The sequence below is a fragment of the Aquarana catesbeiana genome, linkage group LG04, assembly GCF_042186555.1.
Source record: "Aquarana catesbeiana isolate 2022-GZ linkage group LG04, ASM4218655v1, whole genome shotgun sequence".
Lineage (NCBI taxonomy): Eukaryota > Metazoa > Chordata > Amphibia > Anura > Ranidae > Aquarana > Aquarana catesbeiana.
In genome coordinates this window covers 180,180,336-180,205,077 of record NC_133327.1, presented here as the reverse complement: position 1 = coordinate 180,205,077, position 24,742 = coordinate 180,180,336, and the positions used below count along the sequence as shown (strand labels likewise).

Genomic DNA, 24,742 nt, shown 5'->3' with positions numbered 1-24,742 from the left:
CTGTAGGTAAAATGAATATCACCTAAATGTGCACCGTTTAGGAGATATTAACCCTGGATGCAGCAGGTGACGCCACCTGCATGTGCTCTGAAGGTCCAGCATACCGTGCCGGAACCAAGGGATCCCGCGCGCATGCGTTGGAGTGACATCATCGCGGCTCCAGCCACTCATACAGCCAAAGCCTGCGAACCAGAAGGAAAAACTGGGGAAAGATGGACATACATTGCACAAAGTAATCCTTACATTTCTTCAACAAGGTACAATTATACTGACCTGCTGTTTAGCACTCCATTAACTTGAGTTATTACAGTTGAGAGCTGACCAAGGCCCAGCATAGATTTCACCACTCCATTATAGTGCACAATCTATAAAAAGAGAAGATAACAAAAAGGTTCACATGGTACAGTCCTAATCTAAGGAAACCTGGCAGTGAACAAGTACAAAAGCTACCACAGCTAACATGTGAAAATGTCATGCTGTTCCAAAGGTCTCAACATTTTGAGTCACTGATCTGGAAGAGAACTGCAGGCCTTCTAACTTCACTGACTTTCTTATCTCAAAGTTTGTTTTAAAAGTGATTGTGAGTTTTTTTTTTTTTTTTTTTAACAAGCATTTCCTACTTACCTGCTCTGTACAATGGTTTTGCACAGAGTAGCCCGATCTTCCTGTTCTGGGGTATCCCGCGGGTGCTCTGGGCTCCTCATCTTCTCTGTATGCGACCATAGGAAGCCGCTTCCTATGGTGGTACATGTGCGGGTTCGAGCATGACCTCGCTCTGTGTGTCCATTGACATACACACACACACACACACAATGTGACTTGGCCTCGCTCGAAGCTCCAACACTGGACTTGATTAACAGCAGCAGAAGCCAATATCTCCTGCTGTTCTCATTAAGTCCAAGGGGGGGAAGAGAGTAAGTAGCACCGCTGCTCTCAAGCACAGTACTGGATTGAGATCAGGCTCAGGCAAGTATTTGGGGGTGCTTGGCTGAAAATAGAAGGCTTTTTACCTTAATGTAAAGGATGCATTAAGGTTAAAAAAAAACCTTCAACTGTTACAACCACTAGAGGCTGGCCATACACTGATCAAAATTCAGCTGGCTCAGCAGGGGCTGGACGAATTCCACACAGTGTTTGGCCATCCCTGCTTGACAGAAGGCGATCGTTTGATTGACTTCTGTGAAAGAAACATACTTGGAGAGCATTTCCTGATCAGCAGCTACAGCTGCTGATCAGTGTATTCTGACAGCAGCGGGTCCCACTGTCAGAATACAATGTTACCTAACTCCACCTCACTTCTGTAACTTAAGGAATATGTTAAAGAGGTAGTAAGGGCCTTGCGTTGATTTATACCTACAGGTAAGCCTTTAATAAATAAGGTAAGCCTTAAATAAATAAGGTAAGCCTTTAGAATAAATCTCCCCTAAGCATGTGCACTGTGCTCTCAATTGATGGAATGCTGTCCATTCAGAGAGCTGTTTCGCAGTCATGACTCCTACGCGCATACGCGAAAGTGACATCGCAGTTCGGCAAATTCAAATGGTCGCAGCCTGCAAACCCAGAAGGGTGAAGATGGAAGCCCTGTCAGCGGTGACAGCGCCGCTGGAGGGCTTCGTTTTCAGGTAAGTCTTCCATAATGTGCTAGTATGCGATACATACTAGCACATTATGCTCTTAATTTGCAAGGAGAAGATTTTTTGTTTTCTTTTTTGCAGTTTACTATCCCTTTAATTTCTATTTTTTTTTTCATTCAACCCACAGGCTGAAAGGAAAACTGTCTACGGCCAACTTTACAAGGTCAGATATATGCACTTCCCATTTCCTGTTGGTGAAGAAAGCTTTGTCATTACCTTATGTTGACAGGGAATCTACAAGTGATCTGGCAGATCTGCATTTATTCCAAGGGCAATAAACCTCTAAAGACACCTAAATAAGAGAATTTATTGGACCTAATCTAGTGCAGATGTGGAGGTTTTTTTCTGGTTATAATGTGAAGCTTTTACTCTACTATAGGCTGTGCACACAGAGCATCAAATGACGCTGTGATACTACATGATCAATGAACATCTTATGCAGGTAAAACACAAGAGGGGGGAATGTTTACAATGCCTTTTAAATGACCCAGGGCTGACAGAAGCACTGGTAAAAAGCAACAGACTGATCCTCTAGTTTTACAGTGGTGTTCACTGCATTAATAAGTAGTGAAATGGTCTCCTTTATTTGAAAGCATTAGCAGTAGACTGCAAATCCTTAGAGGCAAGTTCATCAGTCAAGGACTGCAGTGACTCAAAATCAGAGTAAGTCTCTGCAACTGATGACTTAGAAGGAATTAGGGCAGCAAACAGATTTGGATATACAATCTGCAGGAGAAGGTGCAAAAGTGTTTGTGGTCTCAGCAATCAGTCAGCAAATAACTGAAAGCTGAAAAAACCTTGCATAACCCTGGTAAAATCTCAGCCAAGGAAGGAGAGGGTCCAACCACACCCAATGGAACCAAAGAAGATCCCCAGTACAGTATATACTCAAAGATCAGAGGATAACATGATTCCAGGTTGCAGACGTAAGCATCATCAAAAGGGAAACTACAAGCATCCCTGAAGCCATTAGTATAAAGTGATCTGGGGGCACCCAGTACAGCGGGTCTGTTTCGCCTCATGTCTAGAATTAGATATGTGGCGACTGCATAGTGGCAAAGCAATATAAAGGGCCAAGTACTCTCAAAACCCAGGTTTGGTTGGTCAATGGTGACCAAAGTCCCTGTACACGGGTGACAGGAATGGATCCAAGAACAAAGTTCCATGGGGCATTGCAGTAGTAACAGCAGGGAGAGGTTTCCTCGATGATGTACGTCAGGAGAGAGAGTGCATGTGAAATTTCATCCAGCGGATGGTGTCCGTCCCACAGAGTTAACCCCTTCTGTAGAAAAACCAGAAGGAAACACAAAACATTAGGTAGCTTCCTGGTATTCAGCTGGCCTATTCACTAAGAGATCCTTCAGAAATAGAGCAAGTACTGAGGCAATGCCAGCGGTTCTGCAGCTAACTTTTACCAAAAGGTAGTCTAGGAACTCAGACCCAAATGTCTAAAGGGTACATCCGGGCTATTTCCGCATGTCCAGTCCAGAGGTGTGCAAACGCGGTACTCCAAAAGCCTCGCTGAGGACCACTGTGGCAGGCAGCTGCTATCGAAGAGATAGAGCCTCAAAAGTAATGCAGAGAGAATACTTGATCAAAGAAAAAAAAAAAAAAAAAAAACGAAGAAGCAGAAAAATAAGTTGGTCTCAACACAACAGTAAAGTGAAAAAAAACAAAACAAAAAAAAAAAAAACGAGAGAGAGAGAGAAGTCCGTTAATCTTTGACAATAGCAAATAAAAGGCATGCTGATAGTGGGAGCATTTATCTTGGACTGGCATACAGTTTTTGTGTTTGCCAATCCTCCAGTAGATGGGCAGAAATACTCAAGTTAAACTTCCTGTGTCTCTCAATGGATGAGAAAGAAAACATTTAATGCAGCTGAGTTACACTAGTTATTAAAGTGTGGGAAACATTGCTCTGTTTGACAAGTGGACTGGAATTACCTCTTCTGGTTTCAGTTGGATCGCTCGGTCATAGCAGGCTGTGGCATCTCTCAGCAAACCAATACTTTCATGCTCCAATATCTGTTCTTTCAGAGTTGCCGCTCTCTTACGAATGGCACTGACCCCAGCCACGCCATCAGGTTCATGCATAGCAGCATACAGTTTCTTATGAGGGGAAAAAAAAAATTATGCCAGAGATATGCAGTGCATTACTAGCTTGTAAAAAATAAATAAATAATAATAAAAAAAACATTTCATAAAGCCTTGATGTTCAGTTTAGATTACTGTAAATATAAATCACAGATTTTAGGTTTGCCATTTTAGAGCCACTGATGCAGACTCCACCTTGTGACAAACAATGCTATTGTAGGACACTGACAAAATGCATTACTAGATACAGTATTTTCAAATATGTCAATTTACAAAAAAAAAAAATACTTAAAGTAGCAGTTCAGCCTAAAATAACTCTGACAGCCACCGTTTCTAACCCTGTAAAGCAAAAATCACTATAATAGTATTTTTATAACAGCCTACCTGTAAAATCCTTTTTTTGGAGTACATCACGGGACATAGAGCAACATAGTAATTACTATGTGGGTTATAAGCCACCTTCAGGTGATGGACACTGGCACACCCTAAACAGGAAGTAAGTTGCCTCCCTATATAACCACTCCAATACCGGGAGCACCACAGTTTTTGTAGCAAAGCAATATACATATACCCCATAAAGAGGGGAGGGACCTTTGTGTCCCGTGATGTACTCCAAGAAAATAGGATTTTTAAAACAGCTTACCTGTAAAATACTTTTATTTGAAGTACCTCAGGGGACACAGAGCCATAGAAGTTACTATGAGGGTCACAGGCCACCTTCAGGTGATGGACACTGGCACGCCCTAAGACAAAAAGTGCACTCCCTATATAACCCCTCCCACTACTGGAAGTATCTCAGTTTTGTAGCAAAGCAATACACGTGTATACCAAGGAAGGGAGGGACCTCTGTGTCCCCTGATGTACATCAAAGAAAAGGATTTTACAGGTAAGCTGTTTTAAAAATCCTATTTTTCTTTTCATACATCAGGGGACACAGAGCCATAGTAGTTACTATATGGGATGTCCCATAGCAATGCCAACTGAAGGGAGGGAGACACAACAGAAGTAGGGCACCAAGAGACTAGAGGACTTATACTGCAGCCTGCAGTACAGTGCGCCCAAAGGCGATATCCTCATGACCTTTTACATCTACTTGATAGAATCTGGTAAATGTATGGATTGAAGACCAAGTTGCGGCCTTGCAGATCTGAGCCATGGAGGCTTGGTGATGCACTGCCCAAGAAGCACTAACAGCCCTGGTGAAGTGCGCTTTAATATGAAAAGGAGGAATCTTCCTCTTTAAACCATAAGCTTGTACAATCACTTGACGAATCCATTTAGAAATGGTAGATTTCAATGCCGCCTGTCCTCTTTTAGGACCGTCTGGCAACACAAACAAAACATGTTTTACGAATCTGAGCAGTCGCTTTTAACTAGACCTTGACCGCTCTCACCACATCAAGAGAATGTAGTGACTTTTCTTCCACAGAACGAGGTTCTGGGAAAAATGAAGGCAGAACAATATCCTGGTTTAAATGAAAGCCTGACTACCTTGTCAGGCCGCAATACAACCATATCCTTATGAATAATCAAATATGGCTCTATACAGGAAAGAGCAGCCAACTCTGATAATCTCCTTGCAGAAGATATGGCAACCAAGAAAACTATTTCCCTCGTCAAGAGGATCAAGGGAATATCTTGAATTGGTTCAAAAGGCTGTTTTTGTAAAGCCGACAGGACTAAATTTAAGTCCCAAGGGTTTAGAGGGGACTTAACTGGGGGATTAATCCGCATTACCCCCTGGATAAGGTTACGAACCAGAAAGTCTGAAGCAAGTGGTCATTGAAAAACACTGATAGGGCCGACACCTGGCCGCTGATAGTGCTCAAGGCCAGCTTCATTACTGATCCCATCTGTAGGAACTCAAAGATCCTACCTATGATATATTTCCTGGGGTGCCAACCCCTGGATTCACACCAGGAGACATAAGCCTTCCAGACGCTATAATATATGATTCTGGAGGCCGGCTTCCTAGCATTAACCAAGGTAGAAACTACTGAAGCTGACAGCCCATGGTCCTTTAGAATGTGGGTCTCAATAGCCAAACCGTTAAATTTAGTGTTTGTAATTTAGGATGGAACAACAGACCTTGCGAGAGAAGGTCTGGCCAAAAGGGCAGGGTCCAAGGGTCCCCTACCGCCATCCTTATGATCTCGGCAAACCAAGATCTCCTGGGCCACCAGAATCACCTCCTTTCCCTCTTGCTTGATCCTGCATAGGCGATGCGGAAGCAGCAGAATAGGAGGGAACGCAAAGATCAGTGAAAACTGATCCCATGGAAAGACCAAGGCATCTGCTCCGTATGCTATCGGATCCCTTGTCCTTGACACAAAGTTGTCGATCTTGTTGTTGAACCTGACGCAAACAGATCCACGTCCGGAACTCCCCATTTTTGGCATACTGACAGAAAGATGTCGGGGTGAAGTGACATTCTCCTGGGAACAATTGTTGGCGACTCAAGTAGTCTGCCTGCCAATTCCCCATCCCTGGAATGAAAACTGTTGATAGGCATGGGAATTTTTCTGCCCAAGACAAAATAAGATTCACCTCTCTCTGGGCCGCACGACTTCTCGTGCCCCCTTGGTGATTGATATAAGCCACAGCTGTGGCATTGTCAGATTGGATCCTGACAGGATAATTCCGTATTCTGAGCGTCCAGGCCTTTAGGGCCAGGCGTACTGCCCGAATCTCTAGAATATTGATGGGCATGTTGTTACTACTTTCCAGGTAACCGGTAGAAAGGCTTTTTCTTTTTGAAGATTTTTGGATATTAACCACCAAGTGAGGCTCTGACGCACTTTGGCGGACAAACGCATCGGGAAGTCCAGAGTTTGGACCTTCTAGTTCCAAGTTGACAGGATACGGTTTTGCAGCAGTCTTGAATGAAACTGCGCATAAGGAATGGCCTCGAAAGAAGCCACCATTTTCCCCAATAAACTCATGCAAAGATGAATAGAAGGATTCTTCTTTGTTTTGACCAACCGAATCAGTTCCTTTAAGGATTCTTTCCTGGGGCAAAAATACCCTTTTCTGGACTGTATCCATGATCAGCCCTAAGTACTTCAATCTCCTTGATGGTTTTAAGGATGATTTTTCTAGGCTGAGGATCCAACCTAAAGTATTTCAGGTAGCTGACTGCGGTGACCAGACTTTGGTTTAAATGGGCTACTGATTGATCTATCAAGAGTAGATCGTCTAAGTAGGCTAGTATCGTTATACTTTGAGCCCTTAACCTGGTTAAAGGAGGAGCCAGGATCTTTATAAACACTCAAGGTGCAGTAGCTAGCCCGAAAAGGTAGAGCTACAAACTGGAAATGAAGATTTTCTACCTCGAAGCGTAGAAATTTCTGGTGAGCGGGGAAGAGTTTAGATCTTTGAGATCCGGAATGTCAATTTGGATTTAACCAAACCCCAACCTCTGCTCTTACATGGGGACCACCATGAACACTTTTGCCAAAAAAAAAAAAAATGGCCCAATGCTTGAGAGAAAGACTTCTTTTTCTCTGGATCCTTAAGAACGTTCTGATCTGAGAAAAAACGAGGAGACGGGAACTCTTGGAACTCCAGCTTGTACCTTGGAGCTATTGAGGAAGTCCCCTATTGGTCTACCTGTCAGATCCTTGAGAACTGCAGAAGAATTCCCCCTATTGAGCGAGCAGGGCGCCTCCTCATAAGAAGGCTTCAGTATCTTGTAGGTTTCCTCCCCCAAGACCTCTTTTGTCCCTGGGGTTAATTCTGAGGATTATCTTTTGAACCTGACGGCGGAAGCTATCGTGACTGCCTGGGGGCTGATGCCCCTGGCACAAAAGAAGAAGCTTTAAAAAATATATTTACTCCTTTACTTAAATGGCAAAAGGGGGTACTTTTCCCACTAGAATTTCTTTGGATTAATTATTCAAACATTCTCAAATAGCTGTTTCACAGCAAAAGGAAGACTAGCCAGGGGCTTCTGCATGGTGAAAGGAAGTTTATCCTCCGCTGACGTGCATTCCCACACTCATGCGTTTAGCTGTTTGTGTTAGCAAAAATGTGCACAGAACCGTGCATAGCACCTGGTATTCCCAGGTGGTATCCCATACAGGTACTAACCAGGCCTGACCCTGCTTAGCCTCTGAGATCAGACGAGCTCGGGCGCTTTCCGGGTGATGTGACCATAGGCATCTCAGCAGTTGTACGTTTGGCCAGTTTATAAGCAAGCACCTGCATGAGGACCTTGTGAAGGTTCTACAATAGAAACTCACAAAGCAGTTATTGCAAACATAAAGCTGCCAGATCCTGGGCCTGCTGAGCAGGATACCTGAACACCTGTTAAACTGGCCTCACAATGATTAAGCAATTACTGTCAGCACAGGCTGCTCAATCTGCCAGAGAAAACATTTTATCTGTTGGATGCCTAAGCATTTGAGCATTGTCTGCCGAACAAAAGCTCTCATCCACAGAGGATATTGCAGTGTTAATTGCTGGTATACCCTATTTAGTGAATTTCCTCCACCATAGGATAAAGTGTAAAAACTTTTTTAGGAGGAAAAATAATGTTTATCTGGGAAATCATCTCAGATACAAAAAAGCTTTTCCAACAATAATGGGCAGGAAAAGGCATGCACAGTTTGAGGAGGCTTTAGCGAACCCAAACACACAGTTAAGGGAGCATAAATGTGGAGAGGAACATACAGCAAGAAATTGCGCCATCAATCTTAAGATTGAAACCAGCTGATTCTCCCACATTTGCCACCTCAGAAGAGGAGTCATCAGCCTCACCACAGTACCTTGAATGAATTCGTCTTCTCCCGCCCCTAGTTCCTCAGTTTGAGAGTCCTGTGCAATGGAAGAGAACCTGTGCGATTAAAGTCGCTAACTTTTTTTTTTTTTTTTAAACCCATCATGGCTGAGGGAAAAAAGATCTTTTGGTAAAATACACAGGGGCTGCAGTGTTGAAAACAGTTGCAAACATTTCATGGCCCTGATGCTCATTCTGACCAGCCACTCCCTCTCAGGGGAGGATGCCATTTGTAGAGATGAGTAGGCTTTCCAGGGCTTTGAGGGGGACCCTTTTAGCTCTATTTTGGGGGTGTTTTAACCCCTCTTCTGACCTTCGCCCAATGTACAAAGCAGAGGTACTATCAGAAGAAATCGCATCCACTGCTTGAGCAATAGTCCAGCCACTGCCGCTGCTATTAATGCTCAGCCTCATGCAAATAATAAATGTGTTAAGCAGGAAATGCCCATGTCACCAAAACCTCTTTCATGCTCTTCTTTGCACTCATGTCTCTGCGACAATTTTGCAGCAAGCACAAATGGAGGTTTTTTTTCTTTAAAAAACACACTCCCGTGTTGGAGGACGCCAACGCCGCGCTAAGCCTCGCCCCCACCTCGCATTATGCCCCCCCCTTCTCTTTCAAAAAGAGTTTTCCTGCGCAAGCACGGGCCTCTGATCCGACATGTTCGGTTTGTGTGTGAGGGAGGGATGGCATGGAGAAGACCTGGAAGCCACCCCCGTGTAGGGACGGTGAAAGAAAACGGCATTGCCGATTGTTTTCAGCTCGCCCTTATACTCAGCCTCATGAAGAGGGGAAGTTTAGCCCAGGTGGGGGTGTCTGCAGGAAGCAAAAACCCCCCAAACTTACTGGAGGTCTGCCTGCTGGCTGGAGAAAATGAGCCTGCTGCTTCTGCGTGATCTCTTAGCAAAGCTAGTGAGAAGGTACATGCTCCATACAGCCCCCAGTGGTGACACTTAGGCATAACAACATTTACTTTAAAGGAGACAATTCATAAGAAAAACTCCACTTACCTTTCCCGCCGCAGGGTTTTCTGTGGTAAACCAACAGACCCAATCTTCACCCTTCACGGTGGGTTCCGTTAAACCTTCAGGAGCTGGGGATCCTCAAGGAAACCCACAATCCTGGACCTGAAATAGCACCACCAGCAGGAAACTTTATGGCCCTAATACCAAAAAGTACTGGATTCTGGGGTCCAGCTCTCAAAAGAGAAGCATTCACAGGCAAAAACCTAGTTTCTTAGGACACGAGGCCCGGGTACCAGAAAGACACCTTGAATGGATCCTTCTGCATAGCTAGCCCCAGCAAGGATTGCTCCGGTGGAGCTCAGCTCAGCACATCTTTACTCCATGACCAACACCTAGACACTGGCGAAAAAACTGAGGTACTCCCAGTAGTGGGAAGGGTTATATAGGGAGTGTACTTTTTGTCTTAGGGCGTGCCAGTGTCCATCACCTGAAGGTGGCCTATAACCCACATAGTAACTACTATGGTTCTATGTCCCCTGATGTATGAAAAGAAAAGGATTTTACAGGTAAGCTGTTATAAAAATTCTATTTTCTTTATCGTACATCACGGGACACAGAGCACCATAGTAAATACTATGTGGGACGTCACATAGCAATGATAATCAAGGGGAGGGAGACACAACCCGTAGGGCGCCAACAGACTTGAGGACCTATACTACTGCCTGCAGCACACTGCGCCCAAAGGCGATATCCTCGTGCCATTTTTTACATCCAGTTGATAAAATCTGATGAATGTATGGACTGCAGACCAAGTTGCGGCCTTGCAGATCTGAGCCATGGAGGCTTGGTGATGCACTGCCCCAGAAGCACTAATTGCTCTAGTAGAGTGCGCTTTGACATGAAAAGGTGAAATCTTCCCTATTAACCATTAGGCCTGAATTATAACTTGCTGAATCCCCTTAGCAATAGTGGATTTTGACGCTGCCTTTCCGTTCCTAGGGCCCTCTGGCAGCATAATAAGACATCAGTCTTTCGGACCTGAGCAGCTGTCTTTAAATAGACCTTGACCACTCTCACTACATCAAGACAATGTAGTGAGTTCTCTACCCTAGAACTTGGTTTTGGAAAAACCGACGGTAGCACAATATTTTGGTTTAGGTGAAAACCTAAAACCACCTTAGGCAGAAAACTTGGATGAGGACCCAACACGAACCTGTCCTTGTGAATAATTAAATATGGCTTCTTTACAGGAAAGAGCAGCCAACTCTTATACCCTTCTGCAGAGGGTATAGCAACCCGAAACACTATTTCCCTTGTCCAAAGTAACGGTTCAAAGGGCTGTATTTTGCAATACAGACAAAAAACTAAGTTCAAGTCCCAAGGGTTCAAGGGTGATCGAACTGGCGGAATAAGCCGCATTACCCCTTGTATAAAAACCCCGGACCAAAGAATACGAAGCAAGCTGTCTTTGAAATAGGACCAATAAAGCCGAGACTTAGCCCTTAACCACTTGTTTACTGGGCACTTAAACCCCCCTCCTGTCCAGACCAATTTTCAGCTTTTAGCTCTGTCGCACTTTGAATGACAATTGCGCGGTCATACAACACTGTACCCAAATGAAATTTTTATCATTTTTTTTCCCACAAATAGAGCTTTCTTTTGGTGGTATTTGATCACCTCTGTGGTTTTTAGTTTTTGTTAAAAAAATTAAAAAGACTGAATTAAAAAAAAAAAAATTTATATTTTTTTTATATTTTGTTAAAAAATTTTGCAAACAGGTAATTTTTCTCCTTCATTTATGTACGCTGATGAGGCAGCACTGATGCGCACTGATGGGTGGCAGTGATGGGCACTGATGGCAGCACTGCTAGGTGGCACTGATTGGCAACACTGGTGGGCATTGATAGGTGGCACTGCTTGGCACTGGCAGGTGGCACTGCTTGGCACTGGCAGGTGGCAATGTCAAAATAAACAAAAAAGCCGCGCTTAAAAATGATAATGATGATAATCAATCAAATATTAGTGAAAAAATAGTCCTTGTGATAAATGTCCAACACCAAAAAATTAATTAAATGAATGGTGAAAAATGATTGTTGTTAATGATCAACAGCTAATGTTCAGGTATCACACTTCCTGTAGGATGGAATGCTTACCAGATAGCAAGCCAAATAAGACAGGTGGCTATAAACCCAGCCTGGGCCTTTGGGAAACCTTTCCGGATACGTCCTGGACAGAAATCACTCACAGACCAGATCGGATCCACGAAGGTTGAACCCAGAAAAAGTTTTAAATAACATAGCGTAATACTGACATGGATAGATATTTATAAAAATAAAAATAAAATGACACTCCACCAGTGATAAATCATAAAACTCATACAATATTTAGTGCCATGAGCCCAAAAAGGGACAATGAGGTGAGTGACATCAAATATAAAAAAAACTTTGTGTGTAAAGGGCTAGTGCAAAAAACATCCAAAAAAGCCACTTACCAGAAATAACACCAAAAAAGGCATGTGATAAAACACCAGATGATAGATGAAAAGGAAGGGATCTGAGGCCGCTTACCAGATTTATTTGAAAATGGAGCATATATCTAATTTAGCAAAAGAAGTGAAGGAATACCAAGGTGCAGATCTGAGGCCGCTTACCAGATACAATATAGATTGGAGCATAAAATTGGTCAACAAAAACCAAATGAAAGGAAAAACCGAAGTGCTGCAAACCGCATATAAGATCTGCTTACCAGACAGCAGGCTCTATAATGGCAGATGGATTTAATCACAGGACCGGCTTCCTGACATGGGGTTGCGGGGATCCATGGGACCATCCATAACTCGTGCTCCGCAATACATGTATATAAAAAATGATGGCAAATAGTGTAATATGTACAAACTATTTATTGCGCATAAAGAAGAAAACACACTTACAGTGTAGTAGGATAAAATCACAACACCGGCCGGCATACAAACAAAACTCCCGTCCTCTGTGAGGCAGCGTGGCGACGTCAGCACATCCCTCCCAAACGCGTTTCGTCATAGGCTGACGTTCTCAATGGGGAACGGGCAGCGTGCTAAACCACCACTAAATATACTTAATCCAAACCTCGCTCTGAGTGCCGTTACAAGAAACACAGAGCGCCATCTTGGATATGGGCATGACGCGTGTGTGTTCCCATAGGGGAACGTCAGACAGAGTCCCGCCACTGAAACAACAAAGCGTCATTTTGAATACAAGCAACCACATAATTTATGTTCTAGGAGAGGGGGAAAGGAAAAGGGGGGACCACGACAACCCCCAAAAAAATGGGTATGAATATCGCTCCAGCCCTCGCCCATGTCTCCCTAACCAGACAAACAATAAAGGCTCAAAAATGAATGCCTGTATTCGATATCTCTACCGATACTAACTATAATAATAAAATGTATTGATTACTATAAATTGAATTAAAGATCAAAACAAATATATAAAAAAATACGATACATAAATTAATAAAAATTAATAAAAATTAACAATAAAATACATATAAAATAATTTAATAAAAGATTAATTATAATAAAAACGCCTTAAACTTTTCAAAGCACATTTCATCATTGACAAGGTCAGAGATAACGAACCTGCCACAAAAAAGGGGGGGAAAAACATAAAATTAAAATATTTTTTATCCCAATATAACAACATCAGCTCAAAGGTTGATAAGTAATAATACCCCAAAACTCATTTAAACCAGATAGGATAAGATAAAAAAACTCATATCACATCCCATCCTTAAATTATTTTATACTGATAATAATCAACCCAAGAGGATCTGAAAAAAACTGAATGCCTAATTTAAAAAATATATAGTAATCAAATATATTGAATTTAAATAATAAGACCAACACATTTGTGGTAAGGGAATGCTAATCAAGCCTAAATAGGAGAAAAAGAATCAGGAATTGTCAATGAAAGCATTGACATCTACGTCAATGTTAAGTCCATGTGGGGTATAAGTCTTAACTTTGTGGATCCAGGACATTTCAGACCTGGAAATTTCCCGCACCATGGAACAACCACGCCAATGGGGTTTGTATCTGTCTATCCCTAAGAAAAGGGTGTTAGAAGGGTCTCTATTATGTACCAAACGGTAGTGTTTGGAGACTGAATGATTCTTAAATCCAGTCAAGATGTTAGTAACATGTTCATTAAGCCTAACCTGTAGGGGACGTTTGGTCCGCCCGATGTTATGCAAGCCACAAGGGCACTGCAATAAATAGACCACCCCAAAGGTGGAACAAGTGATGAATGGGTTAATAGAATGGGTCTGTCCTGTACTGGTGGAAACAAAAGACTGGGTCCTCCTATTAAGGCAGTTGTTAAAAGATGGCGCTCTGTGTTCCCTGTAACGGCACTCAGAGCGAGGCTTGAATTAAGTATATTTAGTGGTGGTTTAGCACGCTGCCCGTTCCCCATTCAGAACGTCAGCCTATGACGAAACGCGTTTGGGAGGGACGTGCTGACATCGCCACGCTGCCTCACAGAGGACGGGAGTTTTGTTTGTATGCCGGCCGGTGTTGTGATTTTATCCTACTACACTGTAAGTGTGTTTTCTTCTTTATGCGCAATAAATAGTTTGTACATATTACACTATTTGCCATCATTCTTTATATACATGTACTGCGGAGCACGAGTTATGGATGGTCCCATGGATCCCCGCAACCCCATGTCAGGAAGCCGGTCCTGTGATTAAATCCATCTTCCATTATAGAGCCTGCTGTCTGGTAAGCAGGTCTTATATGCGGTTTGCAGCACTTCGGTTTTTTCCTTTCATTTGGTTTTTGTTGACCAATTTTATGCTCCAATCTATACTGTATCTGGTAAGTGGCCTCAGATCTGCACCTTGATATTCCTTCACTTCTTTTGCTAAATTAGATATATGCTCCATTTTCAAATAAATCTGGTAAGCGGCCTCAGATCCCTTCCTTTTCATCTATCATCTGGTGTTTTATCACATGCCTTTTTTGGTGTTATTTCTGGTAAGTGGCTTTTTTGGATGTTTTTTGCACTAGCCCTTTACACACAAAGTTTTTTTTATATTTGATGTCACTCACCTCATTGTCCCTTTTTGGGCTCATGGCACTAAATATTGTATGAGTTTTATGATTTATCACTGGTGGAGTGTCATTTTATTTTTATAAATATCTATCCATGTCAGTATTACGCTATGTTATTTAAAACTTTTTCTGGGTTCAACCTTCGTGGATCCGATCTGGTCTGTGAGTGATTTCTGTCCAGGACGTATCCAGAAAGGTTCCCCAAAGGCCCAGGCTGGGTTTATAGCCACCTGTCTTATTTGGCTTGCTATCTGGTAAGCATTCCATCCTACAGGAAGTGTGATACCTGAACATTAGCTGTTGATCATTAACAACAATCATTTTTCACCATTCATTTAATTAATTTTTTGGTGTTGGACATTTATCACAAGGACTATTTTTTCACTAATATTTGATTGATTATCATCATTATCATTTTTAAGCGCGGCTTTTTTGTTTATTTTGCTTTATATGTGTAGTTCACTTATAGCTGCAGCTTTACGTTTAGATTTCTAGCGCAGTTTTTTCTTTTCCAATTCCCAGGTGGCAATGTCAGGTGGCACTGTCAGGCTCAGATGAGGCATATGTGCCTCCTTCCTCTTCGGGACCGATGTCCTTTTAACATTGGCTGACAGCTAATCACATGGTAAGGGGCCAGGATCGGCCCCTTACACGGATCTGTGATCATCCGAGTCTCCGTGACCTGGTGATCACACCTGCAGGGTGCGCGTGGTGCTCGTGCACAGGGGAGGACGTCCCATGACAGCCTCCCGGAAATTGAGGTCCGCGCTGTGGCCGTCATTCGGCTATGGCCCGGACCTCAAGTGGTTAATAGTACCCAAGGCCAGCTTCATTTGTATTTGTAGAAAAAAAACAAGAATTCTACCTATGTTATATTTCCGAGGGTGCCAACCCTTGGATTCACACCAGGAAACATAAGCCCTCCAGACTCTATAATATATGACCCTGGAAGCCGGCTTTATTAATGAGGGTAGAAATCACTGACCCGGAGAGACTACGTCTCTTCAGAATGTGGGCTTCCATAGCCAAGTCGTCAAACTTAGAGTTTGTAAAGCAGGATGGAATATCGGCCCCTGTGAGAGTAGGTCTGGCCGTAGTGGAAGGGACCATGAATCATCCACCGCCATCTTTACGATTTCTGCATACCAGGACCTTCTGGGCCATGCTGGGGCTACAAGAATTACCTGCTTTCTTTCCAGCTTGATCCTGCAAAGGCGGCATGGCAGCAACTGAATAGGGAAAAAAGCCTAAATCAGTAAAACTGACCCCATGGGGTCACTACGCATCTGTCTCGCATGCGAGTGAATCCCTTGTCCTTGAGATAAAGTTGACCAACTACATGTTGAACCTGGACGCCAAAAGATCTAAGTCCGGGGATCCCCCATCTTTGGCATATAGCCAGAAAAAAATTTGGCATGAAGGGACTACTTCCCCGGGAACAACTGCTGGCGACTCAAGTAGTCCCCCTGCCAATTTTCTATTCTAGGAATGAAGACTGCTGATAGGCAAGGAAAATCCTTCTGCCCAAGCTAGAATATGGTCTGCCACTCTCTGAGCTGCTTGACCCTTAGTGCCCCTTTGGCGATTGATATAGGCCACAGCTGTGGCACTGTTGGATTGGATCCTGACAGGACAATCCTCTAACCTGAATGTTCAGGGCTTCAAAGCCAGACACGCTGCCCGAATCTCTAGGATGTTGATGGGCAAGGCTTTTTCGGTTCTGGACCACTGTCCCTGGACAGTTGTTTTTTCCAGTACTGCTCCCCAACCTGAAAGGTTGGCATCTGTCATTACCACTTTCCAGGCAACTGGTATGAAGGATTTTTCCTTCTGCAGTTTCCGGGATACCGAGTACCAACTGAGGCTCTGGGACACCCTTGGGGACAGCCGCATTGGCAAATCTAGTGCTTGAACCGTTTTGTTCCAAGCAGACAGGATACTGTTTTTGCAACAGTCTTGAATGAAACTGGGCATAGGGAACCGCTTCGAATGAAGCCACCATCTTTCCTAACAACCTCATGCAAAGGCGAATAGAGGGATCTCTTTTTGACCTGACCATCTGCACCAGCTCTTTTATGGCGTTGATCTTTGCCTTTGCCGTTTTCTGGGCTGTGTCTATGATCAGACCCAGGTACTCCAGCCTTTTTAGCGGTTTTAAGGAAGACTTCTCTAGGTTGAGAATTCAACCCAGATTTTTCAGGTATTTGGTTGTAATGCGCACACTTTGCTCCAAACAGGCCACCAACTGGTCTATTAGCAATAGATCATCTAGGTACGCCAAGACTGTTATGCCCTGTGCTCTTAACCTGGCTAGAGATGGAGCCAGAACTTTTGTAAACACCCGGGGTGCTGTAGCTAGCCCAAAGGGAAAGGCTACAAACTGAAAATGCTGTTCTACCTCGAACCGCAGAAAGCTTTGGTGAGCGGGAAATATAGGGACATGCAGATATGCATCACTGATGTCGAAAGACGCCAGAAGTTCTCCTCCTTGTAGGATAGAAAACACTGACCTGATCGACTCCCTGCAAAAAGAGTGGATCTTCAGGAACGGATTTAGATTCTTTAGATCCAGAATGGGTCTGACATCTCCATTCGGTTTTGGTACCGTAAAGAGGTTTGAATAAAACCCCAAACCTTGCTCATCTGTGGGGATTTGTATGATCATCCCCTGAGCCAGTAATAGGTCTAGTGCCCGAAACAGAGATTGCATTTTCCCTGGGTCTTTGGGATTGTTTGACCTCAGAAAACGAGACGGTGGAAAGTCCCGAAATTCTAGTTTGTACCCTAGAGTCACCGTGGAGATGACCCATCTGTCCTGAATTTCCTCTTGGCAAACTTCTGAGAACTGCAGAAGTCGTCCCCCACCCCCACCCTGGCGAGGGGGGGCGCCCTTTTATAATGAGGCTTTAGAAATCTGTTTTGCAGGTTTCCGCCCCCAGGACTTCTTTTGAACCTGGGCCTGACCCTGAGGCTTTCCTCTAGACTCTGAAGTCGCCACTGCCTAGAGGCTGATGCCCCTGGCGCAAGAGAAAGAACCCGCTTAAATGAAGGGCATTAATACCTTCTCTTGACTAGCAAGAGTGTACTTTTCCCACTTGAAATCTTTTGGATGTATTAGACCAAATTATCACCAAGTAGCCGCTTCCCATGAAAAGGAAAACCAACCAGGAGCCTTTTGCATGGTGCTTTGGCTGACCAATTTTTTAACCACAGGATCCTACGCATGTGTACCTGCACAAGCGCAAGGCGGGATGCCTGGTGAATAGAATCTTTTAATGGTGTCTATGGCAAAACATAATGCTCTTGGCAATTCGGCCAAATCCTGGGCTTGTTGTACAGGAACCTCCTTGAAGGGCCTGTCTAAACTGGTCCTTTAGGGACTGACAGATGCCTATTGCAGCGACTGCAGGCTGAGTAACTACACCTGTTAAAGAAAAATAGGATTTAAACAGGAATTCCAACCAATCTGTTGGATCCTTAAGCATTTGTGCATTGTCTACTGGACAAGTTAGACTTTTATTCACACTTGATATAGCAGCGTCAACTGCTGGTACAATCCATCTTTTTTATCGAATTTCTCCCCATGGGATAGAGTCTGTGAATCTCTTTGGAGGGAGTAAATGATTAGCCGGGTGATCCCATTCAGCATAAATAAGCTGTTCTAGCAATGCATGCACAGGAAACGCATGCATAGGCTGTGAAGGTTTTAAGGAACGCAAAGAAGAAAGAGAACTTTCAGCTGACTCCGTTAGGGGTAGCTTGAAATTGGAAAAAACCATCCCCGTAAGGCCCCTTTCACACGGGACGGATCCGTGTTGATCCGCCCCGTGTTTATCCGCTGCTCAGCGGGGATCGCTCCGCTTTCCCCAGCTGAGCAGGCAGATGACAGGGCGGGACCCGCACACTGTGCAGGGACCGCCCTGTCAGATCTCCGCTCTCCCCTATGGGGATCGGAGGAACACGGACCGTCTGTCCGTGTTCCTCCGATCCGCTCTGCAGACGGATAGAAAAATAGGATTTTCTTCCGTCCGCAGAATCGGACGAGAGCGGAGGCGGACGACATCGGGTGTAAGCGGATGTACATCCGCTGACACCCGCTATCCCATAGGGATGCATGTATGTCCGTATTTCATCCGAAAACAGATGGATGAAATACGGACATACTGTCCGCATGTGTGAAAGGGGCCTTAGAGGTAACAGGTAACGAGCTGAGATCAGGAGCACTCTCTTAAAGGCAGTGTTCCTAATCTCAATTTGTTACCTGTATAAACGACACCTGTCCACAGAAGCAATCAAATCAGATTTCAATCTCTCCACCATGGCCAGGACCAAAGAGCTGTCCAAGGATATCAGGGACATGATTGTAGACCTACACAAAGCTGGAATGGTCTACAAGACCATCACCAAGCAGCTTGGTGAGAGGGTGAAAACAGTTAGTGCGATTATTCGCAAATGAAAGGAACACAAAATAACTGTCAATCTCCCTCGGTCTGGGGCTCCATGCAAGATCTCACTTTGTGGAGTTTCAACGATCATGAGAAAGGTGAGGAATCAGCCCAGAACTACATAGGAGAATACTGTCAATGACCTCAAGGCAGCTGGGACCATAGGCACCAAGAAAACAATTGGTAACACACTATGCCATGAAGGACTAAAATCCTGCAGCACCCACAAGGTCCCCCTGCTCAAGAAAGCACACGTACAGGCCCGTCTAAAGTTTGCTAATGAACATCTGAATGATTCAGAGGAGATCTGGGTGAAAGTGTTGTGGTCAGATGAAACAAAAATCGAGCTCTTTGACATCAACTCAACTGCCCGTGTTTGGAGGAGAAATGCTGCCTATGACCCCAAGAACACCATCCCCACCATCAAACATGTAGTTGGAAACATTATGCTTTGGGTGTGTTTATCTGCTAAGGGGACAGGACAACTTCATTGTATCAAAAGGACAATGGACGGGGTCATGTACCATCAAATCTTGGGTGAGAACCTCCTTCGCTCAGCCAGGGCATTGAAAATGGGTCGTGGATAGGTATCCCAGCATGACAGTGACCCAAAACACACGGCCAAGGCAACAAAGGAGTGGCTCACGAAGAAGCACATTAAGGTCCTGGAGTGACCTAGTCAGTCTCCAGACCTTAATTCCATAGAAAATATGTGGAGGGAGCTGAGGTTCGAGTTACCAAACATCAGCCTCGAAACCTTAATGACTTGGAGAGGATCTGCAAAGATGAGTGGGACAAAATCCCTCTTGAGATGTGTGCAAACATGGTGGCCAACTACAAGAAACATCTGACCTCTGCCACTAAGGGGGTTTTGCCACCAAGTACCAAGTCATGTTTTGCAAAGGGGTCAAATACTTATTTCACTCATTAAAATGCAAATCAATTTCTAACTTTTTTGAAATGCGTTTTTCTGAATATATTTGTTGTTATTCTGTCTCTCGCTGATAAAATAAACCTAGCATTAAAATTATAGACTGATCATTTCTTTGTCAGTGGGCAATTGTACAAAATCAATAGGGGATCAAATACTTTTTTCCCTCACTGTATATATACACACACACACCGCTGACATTTCAGCGTGGGACTGGATCAACAGCTGCAGAAAAGGTATGTATAGTTTTTTTTTATTCAATCCAGCAGGGCTGAACAAAAAAAAAATAAAATAACTGACAGCTCAGGAGGAGCCTTCATTCTAACTGACATTAGTACAGCGATCTCCCCTGCTGTCCTATTGTGTTTTGCGTGTACAAGACTGGATGACGAAATTCAGCAGAGCTACCCCTCATTTCCTAATCTCTGGAGCAAATTCCCTTGCTGAGTGCAACTGCACTTGCAAAGCAAATGGACCATTTGCCTTTAGCAAATCAACCCCACTCTATGTCACCATGGAAATTACTGATATCTACGGTCTTGTAAGGGTGTCAGGCCTGGTGCAAGATGGATGCAATCAAATTGGAGCTTGCAGTGAATATGCAGTGCCCTAAATTCAGAAGAGGGGTAAACCATAATACCTTTATTCCTTAGTAACCTCTATGTTGTCATATAAGCAATAAGTAGAAGTAATGCAATGAGTGCAACTACACTCAAGCATAAGAAAACTTCTCATAAACCGTGGGGATGCTTTCCTAAAACTGAAGAGAGTGAAATCTGGTGCTGCTCTAAAAAGAAACCAGATTCAGCCCAAGTTCACACTAAGCTGCGGGAATGAAGCTTGCACAATATCACTCCTGCATGTCAGTCCTGATTTCGGCAGCAATTTCACAGACATCTGTGTGGGTTTCTGCATAGATGTCAATAGAATCGCACCCTGAAATCGCAAAAAGTCGCACAGAAACTACCTTTTTTAAATTGGTGCAGCTTCGCAAATGCAGTGTCACACCAATTAGGACAGTGCAATTGCCGCCGATTTGACATGTCAAATCGCACGTTAAAAACCCACCAATGTGAACCAGGGCTCCAGATTTTATTTATTTTTTTTGTCCAAGTCTAAATTGAACAAGCTGAAGTTAGAAGCTGATTGGCAATCACACACAGCTGCACCAAATTTTGCACTCTCCAGTTTTAGTAAATCAACCTCCACGTGCTTATGTGTGTAATCTATAGAAGCAATATACAATAGCACAGTGAAAAACTGAACATTGCACTAGTAATACCATGCAGCAAGGCAGAACCTACTGCACATGATATAGCTGGGGGGAAAAATCAAAATCAAAATAAATAAAAGTGCCAAGCAGTAGGTTTTCTTAGCAGTGAACATTTTCTCACCTGCAAAAATCCAAGGTGCTCCTGGATTCCTTGTTTTTTTTCCACGATAAATGATTCAAAGTGCATGACAGCTCTGGTGTATGCTTTGGAACGGAATGAAGCCACAGCCAAAGTATCTTGCGGTATAAGCTCTAAGAATTTTGTCACATTTTGGTACTGTACAATTTCCTCCTGAGAGACAACTAATGAAACAAAATAGAAAGAAATACGTAATACAAATAAATAAAATACCCCGCTATGTATCTGCCAACAGAGCTACCCAAGAAAAAAAAAAGTCCTAGGTTCTCATATCATCTGGATTTTCCAAATTTTTAATTACTGGTGCCATGGTCTGTTCAACCTGTAATCTGGTCATCCCTACCCCCAGCCAGAGTCTTTGCAAGTGATCAAATATGTTTGTACCAGATAACTCTGTCATCTCTCCCTGTACATGAGTGCACATACAATAAAGACACTGCTCTCCATAATGGCAACTCAAGCTTCAGCAGTGGATAATAGTGTGAAATTAAAAATAGGATTTTTTAAAACAGCTTACCTGTAAAATCCTTTTCTTTCGAAGGACATCACGGGACACAGAGCCACAGTAATTACTGATGGGTTATATAGGTATCACTGGTGATTGGACACTGGCACACCCTATCAGGAAGTTCAACCCCCTATATAATCCCTCCCCTTTGCAGGGATACCTCAGTTTTGTAGCCAAGCAATATAGTGTATTAGAAGAGGGGCGGGACCTCTGTGTCCCGTGATGTCCTTCGAAAGAAAAGGATTTTACAGGTAAGCTGTTTTAAAAAATCCTATTTTCTTTCTCGAACATCACGGGACACAGAGCCACAGTAATTACTGATGGGATGTCCCAGAGCAATGCTACCTGAGGGGGGGGGAACCACGACCAAGTAGGGTGCAATCAGACCTGAGGACCCTGTACCGCTGCCTGCAGCACACTACGCCCAAAGGCGATATCCTCATGCCTTCTCACATCCACCTAATAGAATCTGGTGAATGTATGAACTGAAGACCAGGTTGCGGCCTTGCAGATTTGAGCCATAGAGGCCCGGTGATGCACTGCCCAAGAAGCACCAATAGCCCTTGTGGAATGTGCCCTGATCTGAAACGGAGGAATCTTCTGTTTCCAACCGTAAGCTTGAATGATCAACTGTCGAATCCATTTAGAAATGGTAGCTTTTGACGCTGCCTGTCCTCTATTGGGACCCTCTGGCAGCACAAACAAAACATCCATCTTGCGGATCTGAGTAGTTGCCCCTAGATAGGCCTTAACTGCTCTTACTACATCCAACGAATGTAGAGATCTCTCTTCCGGAGAACAGGGATCTGGAAAAAAGGAAGGTAGAACAATGTCTTGGTTTAAATGAAAATCAGAAACCACCTTCGGTAAAAAACTAGGATGAGGGCGTAGTACCACTCTATCCTTGTGTATAATCAAATAAGGCTCCTTACAGGAAAGAGCTGCTAATTCTGATACTCTTCTAGCAGAAGAGATGGCCGCCAGAAAAATTAATTTCCTTGTCAACAAGACCAAAGGAATCTGACTTATTGGTTCAAAAGGCTGTTTCTGTAACACAGCCAGGACCAAATTCAAGTCCCAGGGGTTTAGGGGCGCTTTAACCGGAGGATTAAGACGCATCACCCCCTGCATAAAGTTTCGGACCAAAGAATGCGAAGCAAGTGGCCGCTGAAATAATACTGATAAAGCAGAAACCTGGCCCTTGATGGTACTCAAGGCCAGCTTCATCTCTAATCCCATCTGTAGAAAATCAAGGATTCTACCTATGACATATTTCCTGGGATGCCAACCTCTGGATTCACACCAGGTTATATAAGCCTTCCAGACTCTATGATAAATCATCCTGGAAGCTGGCTTCCTTGCATTAATCAAGGTAGATATGACAGGACCTGAGAGCCCACGACTCTTCAGAACGTGGGTCTCAATAGCCAAACCGTCAAATTTAGCGTTTGTAAGGCAGGATGGAACACTGGACCCTGAGATAACAGGTCTGGGCGTACCGGTAGGGTCCACGGGGAACCCACCGTCATCCTTACTATTTCTGCATACCAAGTCCTTCTGGGCCAAGCGGGGGCCACCAGAAGTACCGACTTCCTTTCCTGCCTGATCCTGCGAAGGAGTCGTGGTAGTAGCAGAATAGGCGGGAATGCGTAAATCAGTGAGAACCGATGCCACGGAATCACCAACGCATCCGTCCCGCATGCAAGAGGATCTTTTGTCCTTGCCACAAATCTGTCTATCTTTTTGTTGAATCGGGATGCAAAGAGATCTACATCTGGAACCCCCCATCTTTGGCATATGGCCCAAAAGACGTCGGGATGCAGAGACCATTCCCCTGGAAGTAACTGCTGGCGACTTAGATAGTCCGCCTGCCAATTCTCTATTTCCGGGATGAAAACTGCCGATATGCATGGCACATGCATCTCTGCCCAGACTAAGATCTGGTTCACCTCTTTTTGAGCAGCTCGGCTCCGGGTGCCTCCCTGATGATTGACATAAGCCACTGCTGTGGCATTGTCGGACTGGATCCTGACCGGACAACCCTGTAGCCTGATAGTCCAGGCTTTTAGAGCTAGATGTATCGCCCGGATCTCCAGAATGTTGATGGGTAAGGTCCTCTCTGTCTTGGACCATACCCCTTGGACCGCAGCCTGTTCCAGAACTGCTCCCCAACCTGACAGATTGGCATCTGTTGTTACCACCGTCCAGGTAACCGGTAGAAAGGATTTCCCCTTCTGCAGGTTTTCGGGTATGAGCCACCAATTGAGGCTCTGACGCACCGCATGCGACAGGTGCATCGGAAAGTCTAATGCCTGAACCTTCTTGTTCCAGGTCGACAGAATACTGTGTTGCAGCATTCTTGAGTGAAACTGAGCATAGGGAACTGCTTCGAATGAAGACACCATCTTCCCTAGTAGCCTCATACAAAAGCGGACTGAGGGACCCTTCTTGGTCCTTACTGTCAGAATCAGCTCTCTCAAAGCAGTGATCTTTGCCTGGGGTAGAAATATTTTCTCCTGGCTTGTATCTATAATCAGACCTAAATACTCCAGTCTTCTTACTGGTTTTAGGAAAGACTTTTCTAAGTTGAGGATCCAACCCAGGTGTTCTAGATACCTGACCGTGGTCCTCAAGTTTCCATTCAAAGAGGCTACCGACCGGTCTATCAAGAGCAGGTCGTCTAGGTATGCTATGACGGCTATACCCTGAGCCCTTAATCTGGCCAGAGGAGGAGCCAAGATCTTTGTGAACACTCGAGGTGCAGTGGCTATCCCAAAAGGCAGAGCCACAAACTGGAAATGGCGCCCTCCTACCTCGAAGCGCAGAAACTTCTGATGAGCAGGAAAAATGGGCACATGCAGATATGCATCTCTGATGTCTATT

At 44.1% G+C, this 24,742-nt stretch overlaps 1 protein-coding gene across 1 annotated transcript in view; it reads right to left on the bottom strand.

Moving 5' to 3' along the window:
* Positions 1 to 24,742, bottom strand: part of ATR (ATR checkpoint kinase) — a 210,589-nt gene that overhangs the window by 82,284 nt on the left and 103,563 nt on the right. Inside the window, exons 28-30 of the mRNA XM_073625961.1 lie at positions 21,334 to 21,515; positions 3,579 to 3,743; positions 274 to 365 (exon numbers count right to left, since the gene is read on the bottom strand). Coding sequence (XP_073482062.1) covers positions 274 to 365; positions 3,579 to 3,743; positions 21,334 to 21,515 — 439 coding nt within the window. The remainder of the gene's footprint in view (positions 1 to 273; positions 366 to 3,578; positions 3,744 to 21,333; positions 21,516 to 24,742) is intronic.